This window comes from Heteronotia binoei, chromosome 10 (genome assembly GCF_032191835.1).
Source record: "Heteronotia binoei isolate CCM8104 ecotype False Entrance Well chromosome 10, APGP_CSIRO_Hbin_v1, whole genome shotgun sequence".
In the NCBI taxonomy this organism is placed as follows: Eukaryota; Metazoa; Chordata; class Lepidosauria; order Squamata; family Gekkonidae; genus Heteronotia; species Heteronotia binoei.
The window spans coordinates 56144384-56168840 of NC_083232.1; the positions used below are offsets into that span (position 1 = coordinate 56144384).

Below are 24457 nucleotides of genomic sequence, written 5' to 3' on the forward strand. Positions count from 1 at the left end.
TCAGAAGCTATTTGAGGAACAGAAGAAAGCCATTTCTAAATGGGAACTGTTTAATATAAAGTCTGTGTCTACTGCCTTGAGCTGACAGAAAACTTAATACCTGACTAAGCACTATAGTTAGATCTTACAACAGCCCCGAAAATTCTGGAAAAACAATACACATTATTCACCATTCATCTTTGAGCAGATTGCCTTATATTCAGCAAAACCCTTTAAGATAAAACAGGAACTTCTTGTTACTTTTACCTTCTTAAACAGCATCTACTTTGGAACAAGCTCTGAAACAGTGTCGAAGCGTTAAGAGTTTATAGTTTAAATGGTATGAAATATTAAAATGTTATCAGACTAGAAATATTTTTGTATAAAAGTTTATTATGAGTTATAAAAATATGACACAATAATTACTGTCTTTAACATTGGTCTTGATTTCCTTTTGACTCAATTCTACAGAATTGCTAAAATTTGATAGTTTTTTTAAAAATCACAAGTCTCTGCACTAATATTCTGTAGTAGTAATATATCCTAAAAGGTTTTTAATAAAAGCAGCAAAGCCAATTATTTTGTGATAACAAATTTCTTATATCTTGGCAGTTTCTGTGGTTGACCACTTCTTCATTAGTTACCTGCAGGCTGGCACCTTCCTGCCAAAGAAAAAGAAAGCATCTGAAGAGGTTTATCATATCTTTTCACATCTCCTGTACGAAAATTTCAGCAAATGGCTATGAGCCACTGAGGAGACAAACCCATGCCTTTTAGTGTGCCATCTGTACCAAACAGTTAAAAGTTTAAAAACATAATTCAGAGCAAAAAGAAGCAACAGGTTATAATCTTGTTAATATGAAGCAAATCCTACTCTGCACAAAATGTTTGGCTTCAACTGTATATTAGAAGTTGCAAGCATTAACTGACAGATAGAGGAGGGAGCGATAACAAAGCTGCACTTACCTGTAATGATTATTCATCAAGTTATCTTCTGTGCAGGCACACATACCCTCCCCCCTCCTGCATGCTCTAGCAGTGCTAGAGGTACTGAGGATAGATAGCACTGCTGTGCAGGACCAGGTGGTCCCTGGGCAGAAACAAGCTTCTGGCTCCAGTGCAGTGCCCTCTGGAGGCTCCTAGCTGTAAAGACCTATCCTGTGGGAGGCCTGCTCACGCAGACCCCATGTGGGACTGCACAGAAGATCGATGATGAACTGACATTAACAAAATGTACAAGACATCACCATCATAGTCAGTTCCAACCTGCATGCATGTTTTAAGTTCTGCCTCAACTTCTATTTTAGTATCATATGATCCCCTGAACACAACTATTACAGTTCTACTAACAAGAATGTGTGTCAGAAACCAATAACAACATTTATTTCTGTTAAGTTCTGCAACAGGAACTTTGAATTTCTACAGCTGCAAGACTTCCGTGAAACACCTATGTATATCTTATTTTACATACAAATATTAAAAGAGTTAGGCTTTTAGGAAAATTAAGACTGAAGGCAAAAATATAAATTATACCATTTAAATTAACGGCAACATACCATTTTAACTAACCAGAGAAGGGATGGAACCCTTGCAAAGCATTAACGGACAACTTGGCTGGTTCATTGCTCAGCAGGTCTATTGCTTGTCCATGGTGCATAAAGCTAGATTCCAGTAGGGGAAAAAATAGGTTAAGTAACTGAAGTTAAAATAAATGAAATGAAAATATAATAGCCCGAAAGAAAAAATGAAAAACAAAAACAGAACAGTATTTTTAAAATTTTCAGTGCACAGTTGTTAAATCAGTTCATTGCTATGTTAAACTAAATAACATAACCACTATACTGAAACAGTACACTGTCATATAATATTAGTTTCTTGTTTTGGAATATTAAGAAAGGAAAAGTAAATGAGATCTTACCTAAAGAAGTTTAACTGAAGCTTAGAACTATTTTGCTCTACACCCTCAGCTTTCGTTGGCATCCTTATAAAACTACTGTAGTTAAAGCTCTGCAGAAGTACAGCACAGCTTTTTAAGACTGGCTGAACTTAGTGCCGTTCTCAAGAGTTCTCTTGCACTAGACCTGTGTCCCTGGAAGAGTACCTCGCTGGGGATATTTCCTTTCCTTGCCATTGAAGAAGCAGCATCTAAAAGATCTAAAAAGGTGTTTCTCCTTGCAGAGATATCCCTTATGTTATCTAGATATTTAAACCTGGTAATTTACAGAAAACATTATCTGACCAGCATTTCACATGTACAACAATAACTTTGTGGTATTTGTGGGACCTTCTACTACCCACTCCTTGCCTTAATTTACAAAGTATCTTAAATAAATCTATAATTACACAACATTTCCTTTAGAATTATTTTATTAAATCATAAATGTACAACAGCTTCTTAACTCTACACACGCACTTAAATTTTTAAAAGGAAAACGTTATGTCTTATTACACCATGATCCTGGCTAATAGCTTTTCAAAACTTTGAGAAAAATTTTAAAAAAGGTTTCACATGTCACCTGAAACTTACAAATTTAACATTATCAAAGGAATGCTTCTACACTCTTACAAAGACCACTAGAAAGAAACAACAATTAAAAAGCTAAGAAACTGTCTCCAAAGGCATTTTTACAATCCTTCCTCCACAGTAAGGTATGTTATTAAATAATCCAATCCATTCACAAAATGGCTCTCTGCATCTGCTCTGGTGTCTTCTGCCATATCACTGCATATTTATGCATGACTGAGATAAGTGTTTCCTTAACAATGTTATTTCGAAAACCTGAAGCTGTTCTGTTACCTCTGGGCTCATCCTCTCCTATTTATACAGTGAAGCCTGTTTCAACAGAAGTAAAGAGTAAAAAAATAGGTTATGAAGTTATCCATCTAACCAGTTTCTTTTTAAAGGAAAGATAATATGATCCTAAAAAACTTTTACCCCTGCAGCTAAATCCAGAAACAATGCAATTTCAGCACTTAAAAAAAGCACACTCACCCATGAAAAGTTTACAGAAGCTCAATAACGACTCCTCCCTCCATATCCCCCACTTCCTCCACTTCCTCCAGGACCATAGTTTCCTATATGTGTAAAATGGAAAACAAAATTAACAACCAACTCCTACAAAAGATTGTTAACATATTCCATATTTAATCCACAGCTAATACTGTTTTTTTCCCTCACTGGTGAGAACTGAGGAGTACACTGATATGACATTATCATCTTTCAATACATAATTCTCACATCTCACAAGCATCACCAGATCTGATTAAATCAGTTTATACAATTCTTTAGACATCCATTTCTGGTTTGCAACTCTCATAATTGCTGTGGTACATCAGAACTCTCAGGAAGGCGGCATGCTCTTTTAGAACAGTAGTAACATACATTTTATATATAGAAGTCAGTCAGTTCCGAACGTTTTCTGACAAAGAAACAGATTTAGAAAAAATGTTGATTCTGCAAGCACAGAATAGTTTAGCCGCTTAAAAAAGTGAGCCAGCTCTTTATCTGCACCTACAGTATGAATGTAACCCTCAGGGGAACAGAAAAGCAATGCATTTTGGGAAAGAACAATTACACCTCAGGCACTGGGTAGGCCAACTACAACCAAAATGAAAGGTATCAATAGCCCTCTTTCTGCAGCCTGATCCATGATTTTAATGAAAAGGTAAACAATTCTATGTTTTAAGAAGTTGGGGAGGGGAAGCATTCTTTACCTCCCTCTCAGGGTTTGAATGCTGTAAGTGGCTTGGTGTAAAAGGACAAAATGAGGTTTGCAAAAGCTGGCTTACAGAAACTACACGAATGACAAGAGGCAGGTAGAAAATAAATGGAACTCCATTCCACCCTACTTCCTTGCTATACCATCCAATATAAAGGTGTTGCTGCTGTTGTGGGCAGAGCAAGTAGTAGGAATAAACTAGGTTCCTCACTCAACAAGTGAGTTATGTGGAAGCCTCCACTACTCCCCTGCCTGACATACCTGATGGACCTTTAGTTCATTAAGTAATTTCTTCATGACAGACCTAACAGCACATAAAAGACAAACGACTTCATTCAACTTCTTACCTCCACCATATGGTCCCCCCATGTTCCTGCTTCCACCAAAATTTCCACTCTTCATAGGACCATAGTTTGAGGGCTGTTGGTTGTAGTTTCCAAAATCATTATAATTTCCTCCTCCATAATTGCCTGAATTGATTAAAAAAAAGTTATATGCAGAATGTTCCAGTACGGCACAATGAGCTGGGTGCTCAGCTCTGAATGTAGGTAGTCAACAGGTTCAAATTCCTGCACATACATGAAGATCGATGCGTAACCTCATCTCAGCCAAATCAACTGCTCAACGCAGTTAGGAAAGCAAAGGAAGGACCTTCACACAGCATCACTTTCCCTCACACAAAACGCATATTTTTTGTATCTCCGTTCATAGAGGAAATTGTCATGTATGAAGCAGCCGACAGGAGAAATATAGTTTGTAGGCCAACAATGTAAATATGCTAAAAAGCCATGGTTTCCCCCCCCTGGAGGAACAAGGTAGAATGGCATTCCAGAATCTCTTTGTGGAAACAAAGTTCTAAAAAAAAAAAAAGTTTAAAAGGTCATGGGGAACACCTGTGTGTTTCTCCTTCATTTCCCTCAAGTGTTCTGGCACCTATTTTTCAAGAACAGCACTGCTAAAAGCTATAATTAAACCAAAATTTAAATAAATCATGCTGTTTTTAAATCTTGTCATCAAACGTAGTTATACACTGAAGACACTTGTAAATAATTCCCATTCCATGCCCACATCTCATCTAAGACTAATTTTAGAAGGTTTCCCTCTTTGAAATATTACCTCCTCCATAGTTGTCATAACCACCTCCGTAGCCCCCACCCTGGTTGCCATATCCAGGTCCTCCACCACCATATCCTCCTCTTCCTCCTCCATAACCAGGACTACCACCAAAATTGCCACCTATTATAAAATAAAACAAATATGCTACTCACATCAAACTTCAAAGTATCTAATTACAGAAACTATGATAGCCATAGCCCAGACAGCTTTTTAAGGTATTTAAGATCTGAGCACACTGTGCATCTAGCAGACTTTAACTCTTTATGGTAACATACCAACATGTTGTACTATAAACTTTTATCCAAAGCTGTACATGCCATTTAGCATATGAAAAAGCAGCTTGTTGCACAGTGGCTTTCATCCATGGATCTGGCTTTACATTTACTCTCTGCAGAACCATAAAAACTAATCCATGGAAATTATTATAATTCTACCCAGATATAAATATAAATAGGCACTTGGTTCAAACCACAAGCTATCTGAATTACTAGAGTATATATACAGTGTACCATATATTCCAGACACAAGTGATGATAATTAGATAATCTGAAATTCAAAAGCCTTGTAGGATAGGAAATAAACCAACATGTAAAAACTGTGGTAAAAGGGACAGAAAAAAAGAATGGCCACCTGTTCCGTTACAGGAATTACACCACTTGAGGAAAGCATGACAGACGGACAGTTTTCACTGGGGTAGGGAATATATGATGAACCTTCTTAATTGCAAGAACACAAGACTAACCTCCTGGTCCTCCACCATACCCATTGTATCCATCACCAAATCCACGACCACCTCCATAGCCATCTATTGACAAGAAAATAATTTATTAAGTTACCTATAACAGAACACTACCACCCTAAGACAGCATACAGATATTCATATAAGGAAATTAGAAGCACATTTTGCAGATAGTGCTCCTCCTCACCAGTGGAACCTAAATGCCAATTTTAGGGGTCACAAATCAAAAAAATGTCAAGAGACTGGGCTTGTTTTTTTTTTAGTAATTACTTGTATTTATTTACTTAATTTATACCATGCCTTTCTCTCCAATGGGGATCAAATCACCTTATACTGCTTCCCTTTCCTCCATTTCATCTTTACACACCTAAAAGGTAGATTAGATTGAGACTATGTGACTGGGCCAAGGTAACTCAGCAGGCTCCCATGGCAGTGTAGGGATTTAATCTGAGTCTCCCAGATGCTAGTCCAATACTCTGCACTACACTAGCTCTGTAGGATCACAGCGTTCATGCAACTTACCAGATCCACCTCTGAAGTTGCTTCCCGGCCCTGGACCAAAGTTTCCACCACCTCCACGTGAATCTCCAAAGCCAAAATTACCTAAAAGTACATTAGAATAATCCCGTTAGCTAGAATATTACTTTACTGCTAAATAATTATCTGATACAGGGGCCTTAATTTCTGAGCCAGTTGGAACCTTTGGAAATCTGATATGGTACTGGATGGGCCCACAAAATGGCCACCACAGGAGTAAGCCACACAAACAAACTAAGCCGAAGTCCAGGGGAGTAAACCATAGCACCCAAGTGCACCATGCTGGAGAACCCTAATTTCAAGTAATTTGTAACATACCCCCTCTTCCACTCCTTGAGCTCTGAACTTCTTGCATTTCTTGTCTAGATAAGGCTTTTCTTACTTCTGCATTATGACCATTGATAGTGTGATATTTCTGCACTGTAATGACAAAAAAATAAAGACTAAATTTAAGTCAAATCTTCAAGCTGACTGTCACAGCAGTTTCTTTTCATAATTATTCTAGAGAAAACAGCAGAGACTGCAATGTAAGAATTTTAGATCACCATCTTTAAGTAATAAATTAATTGTAGCTAGATTACATTACTGCAAGCTATAAAACTGGCGCATAAATAACGGCATTAGTACAACAGATAGCACAAACTGCTCTCATGATAGGTGAGGAATATTTTAAAACCTTAGGCATGCGAACAATGGTAAACATGAATGAACGCATACCTTGGAGAACGAGCAACAATTTCTTATATACAATACTAATGTTTACTTACACACAATTTTATCCACAGGATCATGGTCATCAAAGGTAACAAATCCAAATCCTCTCTTTTTACCAGACTGCCTATCTGTAATTATTTCAATTGTGTCAATTTTCCCATATTCCGAGAAGTAGTCTCTAAGATGATGCTCCTCAGTATCTTCTTTAATTCCACCAACAAATAATTTTTTCACAGTAACATGAGCCCCAGGCTTTCCAGATTCCTTGAAAAAAGTTTTATCAAAACTTAAGTTAGTTGCTGGTTCTTGAATTTCCACTTGCTAATGAAAACTATCAATTTTGCTACTGCTGCAGTCAAAACTGCATGAGAAATATAAACCACCAGACACTACAGATAAACATAGATTAAGTTATTTTTGTTATTTTAGCAATTGTGTTTCTTTTCTTCTCATGGTTTAATCTGTCTTACCATAATAAATATTGCTAAAACTGTCCCATCTTGCAGATCAGAGATGAGAAAATGGTTTGCCTAAGGCCCCCTTTGTCAGTTCACAACAGAGACAAAATCTGAATCAGATTTTCTGATCTATAGCTTACAGCACATTCCTAAACAGTTATACCCTTCGGAGTCCATTTATCTTCAAGAGGTCGCTATGCTTAGGACTGCATTGTTCAGTGTCTTAGCTCCTACAACATGCCAACTCTGAACTGGCAAACCACCAAGTTAAATTTATAGGAGCTGCAAAACAAGCATGTAATGGAATACACCTTGTGTGTTTAGCCTTCAGTAAACCAACAGAAATCACTCCACATGTATAAATACACAAATGCAGGTCAGTGATGAACTGCACTGGTGAGGGAGCAGGCTTGACAACTATGTTTCTCTTCAAAAGTACAGAATCCCATACCCACCAGCAACAAAGGCAGTGCTGCTTTAAAAGCACAAATAAAAAACAGTAAAAGTGTGTCTTACCTCCCTGGCTACCGCTCTTTTGGGTTCAACCACCCTCCCATCAATTGAATGAGGCCTGGCAGACATTGCTGCATCAACTTCAGCCATGGATGAGAATGTTACGAAGCCAAATCCTCGTGAGCGTTTGCTTGCAGGATCTCTCATTACCTATGGGAAATATTGCCACACTTACAGTAAATATTTAATTATCCATTATACCGTCTCATCTCTTGGTCCTGTTCATTCACTTTTCTGAACTGTAGTGGCATTTTGCAATAGTTTATTGAAGAACACTATGTTATAGATAGGGGGTGTATGTTGGGCTACTTTGAAAAACCTTGGTACTTTTGCCTTCACTAGATGGATTAAATTCTCTCATTTATTTGGGTTAGAATTCTATTCTACTTATCATTACATTAGAAGTATAATCAAAGATATTTCTTTTTAAAATGTATTTTCTCATTGCTACATATGTAACAAAATGTTCCATTTGTTTACTACAATCTATACTCTGGTTTCTCTTCATATCATTTAGCTCTTTGGCCCCTCCACTACAATCTTGATGGTTTCCCCCCTCTAAGTTGTATTTTCTGAACTGGCAGCGGTATGGTCACACAGTCAAGTTCCTAGCACACCGAACTCTTTAGATTTCAATCGATTTATTTAGTTACTAGTAGTAAGGCCCGTTGTGAAGAAAAATACAATGGGCTCTAGAAGGAGGCTCTGGGCGCGTGCCTGCCATCCTTGCTGTCTTCCCATCTACCCAAAGTGAAGGCACTGACTCCCCCCCTCAAAGGAAGCTGATCTCTGGAAAGGGGGCAGCCTGTTTATCTGCTGCTGTGGAATCAACATTCCTTTTGTGTCAGTTGAAGAGAAGGAACTGCTACTGTTTTGGCTCATGAACATGTCTCTCACAGTTTGTTTGCTTCACAACAGCATTGTTGTTGAGGTTTTTTTTGGGGGGGGGGGCTGTCCCAGATTTCCTACAATGGGCCCTGAAGAGAAGCAGTAGTGATTGGTAAGCCCCCAGGAGAACCCGTTGGCAGAGAACTGTCTCCCTTAAAGGTCAGTGGCCTGACAGGGCCAGCAGTGGGTGGGGGAAAGCAGAATCAGCCAATGGCACACCAGAGACAAGAGTGTGAGCGAATCCTGTGTAGATCACATCCAACCAATGAAAATTCTCAGATAAGCCACCATGATTGGGCTTTTATTTATTACTGATGATGATGCACAATGTATTTCTTCTTAATGTAGTAAATGTGAGGTTTGATAACAATATGTTCCAATTTCTCCCTAGGTTTTCCACCTACAATCTAACAATGCCATACTGGATGACACAACTACATCCTGCCACATACATAATTCAGTAAGCACTGAAAGCGATATACCATATGGATGATTTCAGCACACTTTGGTCCATCCCCAAGACCTGTATAATTGTGAACTCTTGAAGAAGGTATTTTCCCCAATTTCACTGAAGTTTTAAGTCCTGCTCTTCAGAAAACTGGATCAGTGCAAGTTATGTGATCAGATTACCTAAACCACTTCAACTATTTTAAGAAAATGCAAACAAGTAAGATTACACTCACAACTTACCACACAATCTGTCAACTTTCCCCATTGCTCATAGTAGTTTCTCAAACTTTCTTCTGTTGTTTCAAAGCTCAGACCTCCAATGAATAGCTTGCGGAACTGCTCCTTTTCCCTCTAAATCAAAGAAAAAGATGATGGACAATAGTATAATGTATTAAAACTCAACAGTCTTCCATAATACTTTAATATCTCCAAAATACTGGAAATGCAGCATATTCTCTGATAACAATGAAAGAAGTGATACTTTAGTGTCATAATACACAAACACATACACACAACATACATTGCAGCTGAACAAAGCAGCAGACAAGTGCACCTTTAAGACCAACTAAGTTTTATTCAGAATGTAAGCTTTTGTATGCTTAAGAGCATACAAAGGCTTACATTCTGAATAAAACTTAGTTGGTCTTAAAGGTGCACTTGTCTACTGCATTGTTCTATTGCTTCAGACCAACATGGCTGCCTACTGGGATCTATATAGGTACATTGCAGCTGTACATGCTCATGGGGAAAGTTCAGAACTCATTTAGAATTTGATGTATGTTAAGTATAGAAAAATATTAAATTTAAAAATATTTTACAGAAAACAAGACTTTAATTATTTTGTTTCCCAAGGTATGATATAAAAATCTTTCTTTTTAGTTAACTGCTTGAACTGCAGTATAGCTGCAATGTATGTTGATATAATCTCAAGAATCAAAAAGGAAATATAACTGGAAATACAATTGCTTTCACTCATAACCACAAGTACCAAGTCAGTTCTGCAGGACATAAAGCCCAATCCTAGGCATATTAACACACAAACTGAGACTGCAAAGGGTGTGCACAGGAGATAGAGATCCAGATTGAAATCCCCAATCAGTCATGAAGTTTGCTAGGTGACCTTACTATTTTTCAGCCTGAACCACCTTACAAGTGTTGTTGTGAGGTCAAAATGAAGGAGGAGAAACAATATATGCTGCCCTGAATTCCTTAGAAGTGCAAGGTAAAATGTACTGAAAGCAAATAAAAACAATTGGAGTCTTCCTACTAGTACTCTGCTCCATGCAAAAGGCTGCTTGCCTAATCATCTGTGGCAAAGAACCACCTACTCAAGGTAACCAAGTCATGTTCTCTCTTACCCTGCCAAAGAGCCCTGTTAATTATATTCAACCTAACAAAGCAAAAGGCTCCTACCTGTCTATAAATATACTTGTACCAATTTGTGGAAAACTACAGATACAATACTGCACTAGGGGAAAAACATAATCATTTACTAATATCCAGATTTATCTTAATCCAGTCCCCAAACATCAGCTACTTTTCGAAAACAGATGCTTCCATCTTAACAGTGTAACAAATTAACAAAAATTATTTCAAAATGGAAATGGATCTTTTGGTGTTCCAACACTGCTACATAGACTATGACAATCTATTGAATTCTTGCTATAAATCTTAAAAACACAGCTGCTATCAACAAGTAAATAAACTGAAGAATACTTCTATGAATTCACTAATACCACACGCAGCAACCCACAAGGAACTTTGAAGGAGGGGCACACCATTCCCCCCACCTTTGCTTCCTCCCCTCTGCCCACCCTTCTGTCACTCCCCAACTCCACCAGTCACTCATGCTTGCTTTCTCCACCCACCCGTCACTCTTCCCCTCATCATTCTTTTCACCCCATGGGTCAGGCACTCAGCTGCCTCAGCAACAGGAATAACTATGGAATCCCAAGCCTCAGGTCACTACCTTGGCAGTGAGGGGAAAGTGATTCCCACATCTCCACTGCCTACTTCCAGTTTTGTCACTGCCAGTGGGGTAACAGCCATTTCAGCAGTTGAGAGGCCTGGTAGTTTTCCCTCCCTGCTTCTCTCCAGTTTTGTCTTAGCAGCTTCTTCTCCCTCCCTCCTCCACACGTGCCCCTTCTGGGGGTTCTAGACTTAACTCTTTAATTTAGGGTTCTTCTACAAACCTGGGTCACCCCTAGGTTTGTACAAAAGTCCTCTTCTCTCTGTGGCCCTGATGTGAATTTTAGCATCTGCATATACAGCCAAGTTGAAATTTATATTGATAATAATTGTGTTTCCATGTTAGCTGCTACAGACACTGCTACGTGAATATATTGATATGGAACAAGCACTAGCTTGCATTAATATAACTGACATGGACTAATGGTCAATTCCCACAATTTGAGAATAAGCCATATTATTATACAGATATCTGTTCTTTAACCCAGAGGAAATTGTAATGGTTTCAGAACTCATTTGTCAAAATATTCTGGAGGCTGGAAAACAAGCAGTTCAGTTGTAATTCATACACATTTTCTACACCAGAATCCCAAAAGATATCAGTTCACCTTTTTCGGGGTGGGGGGTGGGGAGAGGTATTCAAGATGGGGTTTCCCTATCAAGGCCAACACCACTGTCTCCTGAAACAACATTTATCCTGTACATAGAATACTTCTGATTATCATTGCCAGGAGGTAACACCAGGAAAATGCCTCAGCCTCTGTGTTGCCGGACCTCCAGTTGACCTCTGTGGGACAGGATACTGGAACAGATGGGCCACGAGTTTGTCTGATCTAGCATGCCTCTGCTTATGTTCTTAATGCAAGTCTACAAAGACTGCTCATGAGTTTTAAGCCATTTGATTATGCAGTACAGGGTTTAAAATTCCACAATATACTGCATAATTAAATTAAGGAAGGCTATATTGGCAAAGAAATGATGACGTTATTTTTAATAACAATGATCACTGAAATACACAAAACACTTATGACTCCACTGCTGATGGCTAAACGTATTACCAAGGCAAATTAGTACCATTTCTAAGACGACAAAAAGATGAAGTGACACGATGGGGGCAGTTCTTCGCAGTGAGTGTGTCATGGAGACACAAATCTATTGTACGATAGACGCTGTCGTGTATCTCTTTCAATAGATTTTTAACCACAGGAAAACTGAAAAGGGGAGTCGGCAACTAATCTGAAAGTGAGTTTCTACTGCCTACTCCGCTATAAAGTGATTAAAAACCACTGTTCAGTGTCTGAACCAGCTCTCCCGCCTTCCCAGGGAAGATGGCTCCGCCATGTGACGACTCTACGAGGTACTACTCAGTAGGCTCGGAGAGAAAATGGCGCCGAACGCCACGGGGAAGGGGAGGGAACTCGCTTCCCAGAAGGCCAAGAAAGGTACTTTCTTCCCATCCGCACAGCTGCGTCCCTTTTCTCTCTCAATTAGATTACGGAGGCATTAACTAGCCACGTCCCTTAGGCGCTCTCAAATGAGACTACATCGCTGGATTTCCTACTTCTAGTTCTTCCCCTCCCCAGCCCTGCCTTCTTTCCCAAGCGGCTCATCAGATCCTAATCAGGCGAGCCACTGACCTCCATAACTCCCCCATGAGCCAGGCAGAGCTCCATAACCCGCTCCCGCCTCCTCCTCCCCCCTCAACCGCCGACGACCCTTCCAGAACATTCCTCCTCCGCCTCTCTAACGTCTTCACTAGACGAAAGAACCAAGTTCCGCCAATTGCGCCACCAAGTGTCTCAACTAGCGGGCTGCGTCATCTCAGAACGTTACGCTAATAGCGTACTATGCCGCATTTTTTTCTCCCACCAGCACAGGCATACCGCAATCCCGAGCGCAGACTGATGAAACACCCGAGCCTTGGTTTCCACTGTCAGTGTAACGCTATATGCTTAGCGTAAAAACGTTTCAGAATACGGGTTAGTCGTTCTCGTAATGGCGGACTTCGCTGCTACGTACTTTAAATTTTAAACTTTACCTATCGGCCCATTTCCTTCGAAAACGGCACCCTATTTTGAATTGTAATGGTATCAAAATAAACAGGACAGAAATATAATACACAGCCGCCGCCCCCCACAATTTCATACTATCTTTGGGCTTTTATTTGAAATGCAAGTCATTTCAGTGTAGGCGCTCAGGAGAACGCACTGTTAAAAGGCTGAAGACGGTGGGTTTTTTTTAAAAAAAAAGTAGAAAGGAAGGCCATTTGGTAAGGTCGACCCGAAAATGTCCGAAGTACGCATCGACACGACTTAAGACTCCTTCGCCAGTTTCCGAATATGGCCGGCCATCTTCGATAAAGGTCGTTCCAAATCCGAAGTCCTCTTCTCCCTTAACTTGGCGTCTTCGAGAACTTCCGGAAAATCCTGACCGCCACAAAAGCCTGAGCTAACCGTTTCCCGGAAATTGCCGAAGAGGGGCGAAGAATAATTAACGCGCCAAAAGGGAGGGCTAAAATTAACTAACGGCCCATGTCCCCCTGGAGGAGGGGAGAGTTATATAAATGCGCTTTTCTTTGAGGAATTCCCTTTGATGTGGAAGTTCAACGGCCTTTCCTCACGATTGGGAAAACCGCTAAAAATTTTATTTCATTTAACCGCTTTCCACCTGAGAACCTCGCAGGGGCAAACGGTGAGCAAGCAAATCTCTAACGACTGTGAAACAAGCCGCCATAGTGTCCTCTTAGCTTGGCGCGCTTCCTTCCCCTCCCCTGAGCTGGCAGCCGCTTCAAAGAAGCCCAGTCCTCAAAAGAAAACCAATTCAAACCCTTCTCCTCGGCCGCGGCCGCCATTTTGTCCCTCAACCCACGTTGCGAGGCCCTGGTAGTGAGAAGGAAACGCGGTAGGGACACAATGGGGTGTGGAGGGGGAGGGAGTCGGCCATTATGGAGCCACGCCGTCCGTTACCTCACTCACCCAGTCGCTCTCCCGATCTCCACGAGGCATCTCGGGTCGCTGAAGAAACGGAGAAGGAAAGCGAGTGGGTTCTGGGATGCGATGCCTCTTGCCTCGGTCGCTCCGGCGGGTCTAGACGCGGTGGCGGCGGCAGTGGCGGCGACAGCGGACGTGTGTGAAGCGGCTAGCACTGTGGCGGCGGCGCAGTGAAGGGCGGGAACGAAAGAGGGTGGGTGTTTGCAGTGCGCAGCGGCGCTCTCGCTCTGCCCAACCCCCTCACGACTCCCGCCCTGGCTGCGGCTGCCGCGGCCCCCCGCCCTCCTCCTCCTTCTCTCCCCGCCCCCTTAAATGTCGTTGCTGCTGGTTCAGTGCGCGCCGGGAGCCAGGAGACTACGGGGGAGCCGAGCCGCTGGGCACCATTGAAGTCCGTATCTTTCTTTTCCCCTACTCTCTTCCCCCTCTTGTCTAACTTGTCGTGTATGTGCATAGCGTAGGCAGCAGCAGGTCGTGGATCCTTTTGAAAATTCGGCTTACATTTTATGTAACTCCAAGAAATAATCAGGCGTGGCCTCTTTCTCCTCCCTCGTCAAGTTCTCCCCCCCCCCGCCTCCTTTCCCTCTATCATGTCCGCCGTTTCTTGGCTCCTCGAGGGCCTAGAAAAAGGGCTCTTGTTTCGTAGGCTGCCTTTAAGATAATTTCCAACTAACTACCCCACTCCCTTTTGGAGGGGGGGGAGAGTCTGTTGATCTGCTTGCGGGGGTGGGGGGGGGCACTGACAAGGCATACACAGGTCGGAGCAGGCCGAACCCGTCTGCATCTTTCTTCGAAGTAAGTCTAGCCGACAGCCTTGGGAATTAATCCCAAAATAAATGCATGAGCCATCTGCGGATGGGGAAAGAGATGGGGAATTACAACACGAAAAAGGTGGCTGCGGCCTGGGCCGCAGTCAAAGAAGAGCCCTTAGAGACGTGGACGTATATTTTAAAGCCGTTGAAGTTTTTAGCGCCTCGATGGGTGGTGGTGTGCTTGCAGGTGTGGGCAAAACGTGGCGGTGCCCGGGGGAGGGTTAATGGTGATTCTAACTGCGCAACATTAATGTGTGGCCTGGAGTTTCCACGCATGTAATGGACGCGGCGTTTCCGATCTCGGCGGTTCGCATATCTTTGCCTTCTGCTCTGCTGGATATGGGAGGCCCAGCCAGACTCACTTATCTTTGCATGCATCCCCCCGCCCACCCTTTTCTTGCCTATCTGCCTCGTGGTTAAGCATTTAGTTCTTTGGAACAGGCCTTTGTTACTCTGTTTTATTCTAAGTCGAGGCGCTATGAGCGATTTGCATGGCCTAGATGCTACCATGGTACTGCATCTCCTGCAAAGAGATGGGGAACCAGGCAGAATTGCTGAGTCAAAGAGTGTTCTTGGTCTCTTCCTTGCTCTTCTCATTCTTATGGCTGATACTCCTTATTGGTTGCCAAGAAACCACGGTGCAAATGAACTGTAGTGGGATTTAGAATAAGGCTTTCTATCACTTTCTAGGATATTTGTATCTTGCCTTTAAAAAGTATATTGGTGAAATAATTATTTGAGATACAAATATTCGGTATGTGCAGTTTTTAAGATAGGTAGGTAGCCTATACTGCTATGTCATATAGACCATAATACTTAATTATCGTTGTCACAGCTATTGATCTGAAGCCATGTAGTCTAAGAATATGAAATCAAACCTTAGTATTGAAGGTTTTATTACATTATTGCCTATGTTTTAGGTTTTTGAACAGTAAGGCTGTCCTATAGACTTTTGTGAGTGGTACATTAGAATGGGAAATAAAAATGAGGAGGAATGTCATATGTGTAATGAGTCCAAATAATATTACTGCAATCAAGGCATAACATCAAGGCTTATTAACTTGTATTTGAAATATAGACCTTTTCACCACTTGGAATAATGCATTGAGCTCTTGGGGGATAGAACAAGGACCATACTTGTATTGAGATGCCTTTCTCTGAGTAATGCAACATTCCTTTTGTCATGCATTTTTCTAGTAAAAGCTCAGCAAGTCTGCAATAAAAATGGCCACCAATAAATCTACGTTGGTAAGTTCATGAGCACCTAACATATTTAAGGATTTTACCACCGTGTTTCTTCAAATTTATAAGTTGGCATCTCTGTGTAAAAAGATACATCCACATCTCCCCTCCCCAGCATTATTTTACCAAAATATCAAATCCCCAAAGTAAGACTACTAGAAAGAAAGCAAACTTTGCTCTCACTCCATTTGCCACTTTCATAAATGAGTTTTTGTAGAAATTAATTCTTGAAGCATGTTCTATACATAGCCTTTATACGCAACATACAAAGAAGGGGATAGAATAAGATCCAGTTAACCTATCTTTTAATTCTGTAGTACAGGGGTGGCCAATGGTAGCTCTCCAGATGTTTTTTGCCTACAACTCCCATCAGCCCCAGCCACTGGCCAACCGTTGGCCACCCCTGCTGTAGTAGAAAGCTGTTGAGAGGAAAGTAAGTTATAACCAGTTTAACAGAAGATGTTAAAAATGATCAAGCTGCACTGAAAAGACCTGTGTTAGTTAACTATGATATTGAAATAGATATTGCTCCTGTTATCAGAGATTCACGCCAACTGTGTGTGGCTAGTTTTGCAGATAATGGTTGAGCATAACACTGAACCTAGGCAATACATTTACAAAACTAATTAGAGTGGCTTAGTTTAACCAGAGCAGTGTCCCCCAAACTTGGTGCCTGATCAAAGTAAGTTTCCTTTTGATGTTGCATCCTACTGCCACCAACTAAGGCCAGTTAGTAAAGTATGAGATTGTGTTTTCTACCAGTGGTGAAACTTCTGAGACTTCCCACACTTGTCAGTAGTACTGTGGGTGAAATCAGTGTCCTGGTATGTTCTCATAATCTCCGTTGGCATGATGCTATTTGTATATTTGCAAAGAGAAGGAGATCTATGAATGCATCCTCCTCTTTTCACAAATAATAGAGAAGTGGGTACTTTACCATGGTGGCTTAATTCTTCAAGGTACATAGTGTGGGGATTTCTAAGCTAGTGGTGCTGTCAAGGACCACTCATGAAAGGGAAATAATTAGTTGGCAGTGTATATGTTCAATTTACTTGTTCTCACAAGAACTTGTATCTTGTATTTTTATACAAAGCCTATTCAGAAATGTGGCTTTATTGGTATGAATAAGCATTAAATTATGAATGGCAATCATATTATAAATGGAAGAAAGATAAATCAACTGCTGAGCTTTTAACTAAGGATGCAGTTTGGAAATAAAGAACTTGTATCAATGCATCGTTCCTAAGAAAGGGAGCATGAATTCTGTATTCTACACATTGTACCAAGAGCTGCAAATATTGTGTATACATCTGTTTGACATCCAGCTATATTCAAAGCTGCCCCCAACAAACACATACAATATTTGACATGTTTAGCAACTGTACATCTCTGGGTAAAAGTGGATTTCACAATAGTGGCTTGGAAATACATGTGGGTAGATGGTGATCTACAGAGACTTAGTGTGCAATCTTAAGAACGCTTTGCTTGAAGTTAGACCCACGGAACAAACTTAAGTAATAAACTTGACTATGATTCTAAGTATATGTGTTTAGGCTTACTCTTAATCTGTAATGTGCCATTTTTTTCAATATAGTTCAGGCAGTGTCTTCAGTTTCATCTTAGTTTACATTTGTAGATCAAAATACTTGGACTCTTTATTTTAAGTTTCCAGGGTAGATTATAGTATACCCATAATGAATAGCTTAGTTTGAGATGCTCATGTCAGTCTCCATTAATAGATGAAATTAATCTCCACACTTTTTGCCCTTATAATCTTTACTGAAATTCTGAAAAAAATCATTTGGGTTGGTAGTTTGATTAGCAATGGGGTAAGTGGTGAAATGAGAAATTTGTTTGAATTGTGTTTTCAGTAACATGGGCCAGGACACACAGAACTGTCTAGGCTTGTGCAAGAACTCCTGTTTAAGTTCAGAAGATTTTCTGTCCATGACATACCACAGAACAGTTAAAGTCTGGGTGGGGTGGGGGTGAGCTGCAGCTGACAAAAATAAGTCTGGGGCATCATTGGATTCGTAATTTGATCCTGACTAGTTTTGGAATCAGCATTGTAAGCCCCACATTGTCTTCCTCTCATTTTCTATTTCAAATGCTACTTCTCAAAGGGAGAGCATCTAAACAGTGTTCACAACATTTGCTTTTGGTTCTAACAGACTTGCAGCATTTTTAGCATGACACTAATATATTGGTTTCAAGCCACTGCATAGGGGAATTACAAAAAAATAACATATCCCATTATACTGATTTGTGTGTTATTGAGATTGGAATGCCTTGAGGATGATGTGGATGTAATACCTTAATTTCTAAATAATGTTTGGATGTTAACTGTTTTATGGAGATCAGTTTTAAGCTCTTCTCAATACTGGTAAGCTTCATTATAAAAGCTCCATCCCAGCAGTCTTCACTAATGTATTGGAGATTGTCCCATTGGAAAAATCTCAGTTTAAATATGTTGAGAACTACTATGAAGTTTTTGAATGTTTTCATTCTATGTTTTCTAATGAAATTTGAAATGAAGCATGGATATGATTGTAGCAGAAATGTTTGAAATTCTGAGGAAGTATCCAGTCCATTGATATCTTTGGAGTATTGCCATTTCCTAAGCATGTATAACTTTTAATTTGCGTACAAATTATTTTAACTTCTACCTTTAATAAATCAACTGGTGTTTTAAGAGACAGGGTAGCTGCCTTTTAATATTTTGTTTCCACAGTTAACACTCTTAAATTTGCTTCTTGCTCTTCTGGAAAGCCTCTTAATTTGAAAAATTGCAAGAAGCTGTATAGAGATAATTTAGGCAGAGATGGCAGTGACTATACTGGGCCTAAAAACCCCTCCTTCAAATGAATGTCAAGTTTGAGGGAACTGAGTGTCTTACTTGTGGACCCAATTCCTACTAACCTGAAGTTGCACAGTAGTATAACTAATTAAGAAGGTGCTTTTTCTAATTATTTTGTTTTGTAGCAGAAAATGGGGAAGAAGCAGAATGGCAAAGGCAAAAAAGTTGAAGAAGCAGAACCTGAAGAATTTGTTGTGGAGAAAGTCTTGGATCGCCGTGTAGTTAATGGAAAGGTTGAATACTTCTTGAAATGGAAGGGATTTACTGAGTAAGGAACTTAACTATTTCCAATATATCACCTGTACCAATACCTAGTGAGGTGTGCTGCAATTTTCCACAGCCATAGTGCAGGTGTAGGAAGGCACATGTGCTACTGATAACATGCGAAATGTTTATTGCAGCCAGTTACCCAGCAGAGCAAACAAAATATTTATCTCAAAAAGTTTGGCCTTGCCCAGTTGGTTGCATGGTTGGCATCATCCCCCAAAATGCTTTCAGCTGTGGAGCATAGAGTACATATTTACTTGAATCTGTGGCGGAGATATCCACAAATTAAACTGTACTTTGTATTACTGTCTATGTTCTATTTTATGAATTAGGAATATACTAATAGTGGGAATTGTGGGGTTTGGAAGTAATAAGATAAAAATACTAGGTTAAGCAATTTTCTGGAATAAGTGATGTCCTTTTATTGTGTTTTGGAGTGATTTGGGCATACGTATGAATGTAAAAATATAGTAATATATGTAGAAGAAATATTTGATTTTTTAGTAATAAATAATGGATGTTAAGTTAATATGCTGTTTTATGTTTTTTCTTACCATAACTACTGTATTAAATTTCCACCACCCCATTTGTAAGGTTTCGTTAACAGAATTCCACTTTTTCCCAGATAAAACATTAGGCTCTTTAAGGAACAGCTGTTTTCATAAGATGTTAACTTTTCTCTCAAAAGACCCTTGTGGTCTCAGCCGGGGGTCGTTTTGTATAAAAATAGGTGGTGGAGCTCATACAGGGATTGTTATGCAGCTGCACATACTATTCAGTGGACAAGGAGGTGGAACTCTCAGACAGGTTCAGGAGCTGCTCTCCTGTGAGCTTCCACTGAATCTGAGGCCTGGCATCCAGAAGGAAGTTTATTTAAAAACAAAAGCTCAGATTATCAAGTAATAAACCACAGTTAGGGTCACACACATGCAGTTAAATTTCGAAACATCCATTGAACTGTATACATTTGAGATGTTTTAATAATTTACCATGATTTTATTGTAACAATTTAATTTTGTTTTAATTGTTAGCTGCCTTGAGCCTGCCAGGGGAGGATGGGATATAAATATAATAAATAATATTTTTCCATGTGCAATTCTAAAAGTTGAACATCTTGGTGTTCATGTGTCTGTTAAATTACATATGGTCATAACAGTGCTGAAATAATTATGTAGTGCACAGAATAATAGAGTTGGAAAGGGCCTTATAGGCCATCCAGTCTAACTTCTTGCTCAATGTAGGATCAGCCTAGAACAGTGGTCCCCAACCTTTGGGGCACCGGGGACTGGCACCAGGGCTGGCAGGGCAGGAACACCAAATTTGTGGCGCCGCGCAGCCTCCCCACCCCTCCTCACGGCTGTACAGCCTTCTCACTCCCCAGCCTTAAATTGTAGAAATGGAGAGTGGAGGAGGCGCCATGAGGGGGGGGCGGAGGGGTGAGGCTGCACAGCACTGCAGGGGGACGGGGCGCCCCAGCTTCGTGGCCTGGCTGCTAACAGGCTGCAGACCAGGACCAGTCCACGGACCAGGGGTTGGGGACCCCTAGCCTAGAACATCCCTGACAAGTGTTTGTCCAGCTGCTGCTTGAAGGCTGCCAGTGAGGGGGAGCTCACCACCTCCCTAGTTAGCTGATTCCATTGGTGAGCTACTCTTGCATCTAACAACACTTATGCTAGTTATGATTAATATAACTTGGAAGTCCTTGACAGTTATCATAGGACTATGCAATAATGCCTTTTTGAACTTCAAGATTAATCTTTGTATGTTTTTTCCTCAGTGCTGATAATACTTGGGAACCTGAAGAGAATTTGGATTGTCCAGAGTTAATAGAAGCTTTTCTGAATTCTCAGAAAGCTGGTAAAGAGAAGACAGATGGTGGCAAAAGAAAATCTCTGTCAGACAGTGAATCTGATGACAATAAATCAAAGAAGAAGAGGGACTCTGTAAGTTAGTTTAAAAGATTTAGATATTTTTTTCTGAATCCTTGGCATACCAACTGACCCTTAGTAAGAATTCAGGGAGCACAATTTTTGCATAGTATGCTTTTTAAGGTGCAGTAACTAGCCTCTTGTGATCCATTTGCAAAATGTATTCCTAACTATCTTCCTGAGGGGGGAAAAGGCTACGTAGAATGGAATTGTTGATGGTTGAAAGACCAGACTCATAGGATTGGATCCCACAAAGCATGAGTGTGGATTCTGCTTTCTCCAAACAGCTCCAGTTTTGGGGATCAGTGTAGATAAAAGTCATGGGAAGCTGCAGTAAGGAGGGAGAATCGGGCACAATCACTTCAGTAAACAACAGCACTTTGTTAGCAGGAAAAGCAGAGAGACAACTTCAGCCACTTTCCTACCATATTGCAGGTGCCCATTTCCAACAATCCATGTGTGCAGGAACATGTTGTCTTTATATAGTGCCTCCTTAGCCTCTGAACTCTTTGAAAATCTGCATGTGGACTTTCATTTTGGATGTGCATATTATGGAATTTAAGTTTGGCCTCTCTTTAAAGGGTTTATTTCTTGGAGCTGTGGAAATATTTATGGAGTGGATCCTGTGTCGTGGATTTTTACAAATGGTGGAAGGATATGTAAACTAAATGAGTTTTTCTTCAAATATTCTAACAGATTGATAAACCAAGAGGATTTGCGAGAGGTCTTGATCCTGAGCGAATAATTGGAGCCACAGACAGTAGTGGGGAACTAATGTTTCTTATGAAATGGTACGTGATAGAATGGAAACTGCAGTAGTATTGCAGAACACATGTTAAATTTTGATTTGTGTGAAACAGGAATAGATTTTATTCTGCTGGTGTAAACGAATAAAAAGCCCCGTGGTACAATGTGGTAAAGCTGCAGTACTCCAGTCGAAGCTCTGCTCACGACCTGAGTTTGATCCCAGTGGAAGCTGGGTTCAGGTAGCTGGCTCATGGTTGACCCAGCTTGCTGGGGATAAAATGTAAATGACTGGGGAAGGCAATTGCAAACCACCCCGTAAAAAAGTCTGTGAAAGCAATGTCACTCCAGAGTCGAAAACGACTGGTGCTTGCACAGAGGATTACCATTACCTTTAATCCAGTGAATGGGGAAGTATTGACTACTGAGTGGGAGGGATGTGATCTTCCATCTTATTGATATATTATTGCTTTACTGCTGATAGCCCCACTTGGTCCATTGTAGCAGAAGTCAGAGTAAGATTAAACTTTCCTATAAAGCAGCCTGATGTTACTATTAAGTTTTTAGAATCAAGTTTCAGAGTTCAATAAGTCCTACTGTTATTTAAAATTGCAACCTTGAAAATTAATTTGGCAAACTTCCCTTCTCAGTTGCTGTCAGTTTATTTACTGATAGCATAATCTACATTAATTTGTGATTACCGTCTAGTAATAGCAATAAATAGGGCTGACACCCACCCATATCCCGGGCTACTCAAATAAATTTTCTAAATGACTTCCTTTTGGTGGACAAGAACTTTTATGGTTCTTTTCTAGAACCAGTTTGGTGTAGTAAGAGTGGAGGACTATAATCTGGAGAACCAGGTTTGATTCCCCACTTCTCCACATGTAACTGCTGGATGACCTTAGGTCAGTCACAGTTCTCTCAGAGCTCTTTCAGATCCACCTACCTCACAGAGTGTCTGTTGTGGGGGAGAGGAAGGGAAGGAGACTGTAAACTGCTCTGAGTGAAGGACAGGGTATACATCCAATCTCCTCCTCCTGAATTTAGAGCTATAATCCTACTCCCACTAGTCTTAAGTGTAAGTCTCATTGATTACAAAAGAATAACTTCCAAATATGCAGCTCAAACTATGCATGTTTAAGTTCCTACTTCTGAAAAGAGCTAGCAATAGTGTTTTAGATCCTAATTGTACATGTTGGTTATGTTATATTAGACAGCATTTAAGGTTTTTTTAATTAACATTTTTACAACAGGAAGGACTCAGATGAAGCGGATTTAGTGCTGGCCAGAGAAGCTAATGTGAAATGTCCCCAAATTGTAATTGCTTTTTATGAAGAGCGGCTAACTTGGCACTCATGCCCAGAAGATGAGGCACAATAATTGTTTGGATTTTCTTTTTTATATATGTATAAAAAGAATATTAACAACTGTTTGGTTTTGACTTACCAGAAATGTGGAAAATGTCTGCATTCTAAGATGAGTTTGATTATTTTTAAAGTAATGTGTTTTGCATAAACAGAAAGAAAAAAGGGTTTGTGCTATTTGCTTTGTTTATTATGGGAGAGCATTTGATACTGCTTCCTGCATATTAAGTAAAGTGTTTTATAAAGTTAATGGTTAAGTGACTCTTAATGGCAGTTTGAACAAACTCACAAGTGTTTTTGTAGTTCTCTATTTTGATTGACATGCATGCATCTTATTCCCAACTTAGTCCTTTATCGGTGCAAGTGGAGGTATACTTTTTAAAGACCACTGAAGTTCAGGATTGCACAGTAAATCTTTAAGGCCGTTCTTTTTAGTATTTGTGGCTACTTGGTTCTGAGAGGACCAAGTGAAAACTTTGTAGTAAGTTGAAGGTGCAGACTGTATATTGTTTATTTTATTGTAAATACTGGTGAATGGTGATCAATAAAATACTTTTATATTCTTGTTCCCTCTTCACCAAACAATGGGAAACCAAGTCTTCTGAAGGCTGTTTTTGGTAGTGATGATATCCCTTTAGGCACAACCCATACAGGACTGATACAACTACTCCTTTGCATTTTATTTATTTTTCGATTTATATTCCATCCTCTCTGCAAGCAGGCTCAGGGCAGATCATGGATCACTTGCAATTCTCAGTTTCTGTAACAGCTTTTTTGGTACTGTGTCTAAATTGGCTAAAATAATTTGATCACACAGATCTCCTAATAGCATTCTTAAGTCTTGGTCAGTTCAAATTATACCATGTTGGCAAATGAGTGGTTTGTGCAAGTACCAAAAATACACATAATCCATTTACATCTGTTCATTCCATTACAGGTTGGGTACTGGAATGAAACTTCATGAAGCAAAACATTGGCATATGTTCTTGAAACTGACATACTGGTTTTGATCTGGGTCATTACTAAATTTCCAGCTTTTTGGAACAATGTAGCTTGAATTATTAGTTTTAAGTGTTTAGGGATAAAAGTTTCTACTTCTGTACCACTTCACAAGATTACAAGCTATTTCACATTGCTGTCAGAACAGTTGATTCATATGCATGCCCAAGAAA

General features: G+C 40.1%; 2 protein-coding genes across 10 annotated transcripts; one reads left to right on the forward strand and one right to left on the reverse strand.

Annotated features, from left to right (window-relative positions):
* Positions 1-354: 354 nt before the first annotated feature.
* HNRNPA2B1 (heterogeneous nuclear ribonucleoprotein A2/B1) lies at positions 355-14372 on the reverse strand. Of its 8 annotated transcripts, none has more exons than XR_009555888.1 (12): positions 14057-14372; positions 9354-9464; positions 7779-7925; positions 6858-7068; positions 6409-6510; positions 6076-6156; positions 5557-5619; positions 4815-4934; positions 4046-4168; positions 2972-3054; positions 1536-1640; positions 355-641 (listed from the first exon to the last, which is right to left on the reverse strand). XR_009555888.1 is itself a non-coding variant. In XM_060248669.1 (11 exons), exons 1-10 carry the CDS (start codon positions 14084-14086, stop codon positions 2993-2995), a joined length of 1059 nt encoding a protein of 352 aa, XP_060104652.1. In that variant the 5' UTR covers positions 14087-14357; the 3' UTR covers positions 2329-2812; positions 2972-2992. The 8 variants fall into 8 exon arrangements, 4 of the variants coding, with proteins under 4 accessions (XP_060104652.1, XP_060104653.1, XP_060104656.1 ...); XR_009555887.1 differs by having other exon boundaries at positions 14048-14357; XR_009555890.1 differs by lacking the exon at positions 4815-4934.
* Positions 14365-23877, forward strand: CBX3 (chromobox 3). 2 transcript variants are annotated; one of them, XM_060248674.1, is made up of 6 exons: positions 14385-14463; positions 16078-16128; positions 19105-19247; positions 21024-21189; positions 21871-21965; positions 23175-23877. In XM_060248674.1, exons 2-6 carry the CDS (start codon positions 16105-16107, stop codon positions 23299-23301), a joined length of 555 nt encoding a protein of 184 aa, XP_060104657.1. In that variant the 5' UTR covers positions 14385-14463; positions 16078-16104; the 3' UTR covers positions 23302-23877. The 2 variants fall into 2 exon arrangements, with proteins under 2 accessions (XP_060104658.1, XP_060104657.1); XM_060248675.1 differs by lacking the exon at positions 16078-16128 and having other exon boundaries at positions 14365-14459.
* Positions 23878-24457: the final 580 nt, after the last annotated feature.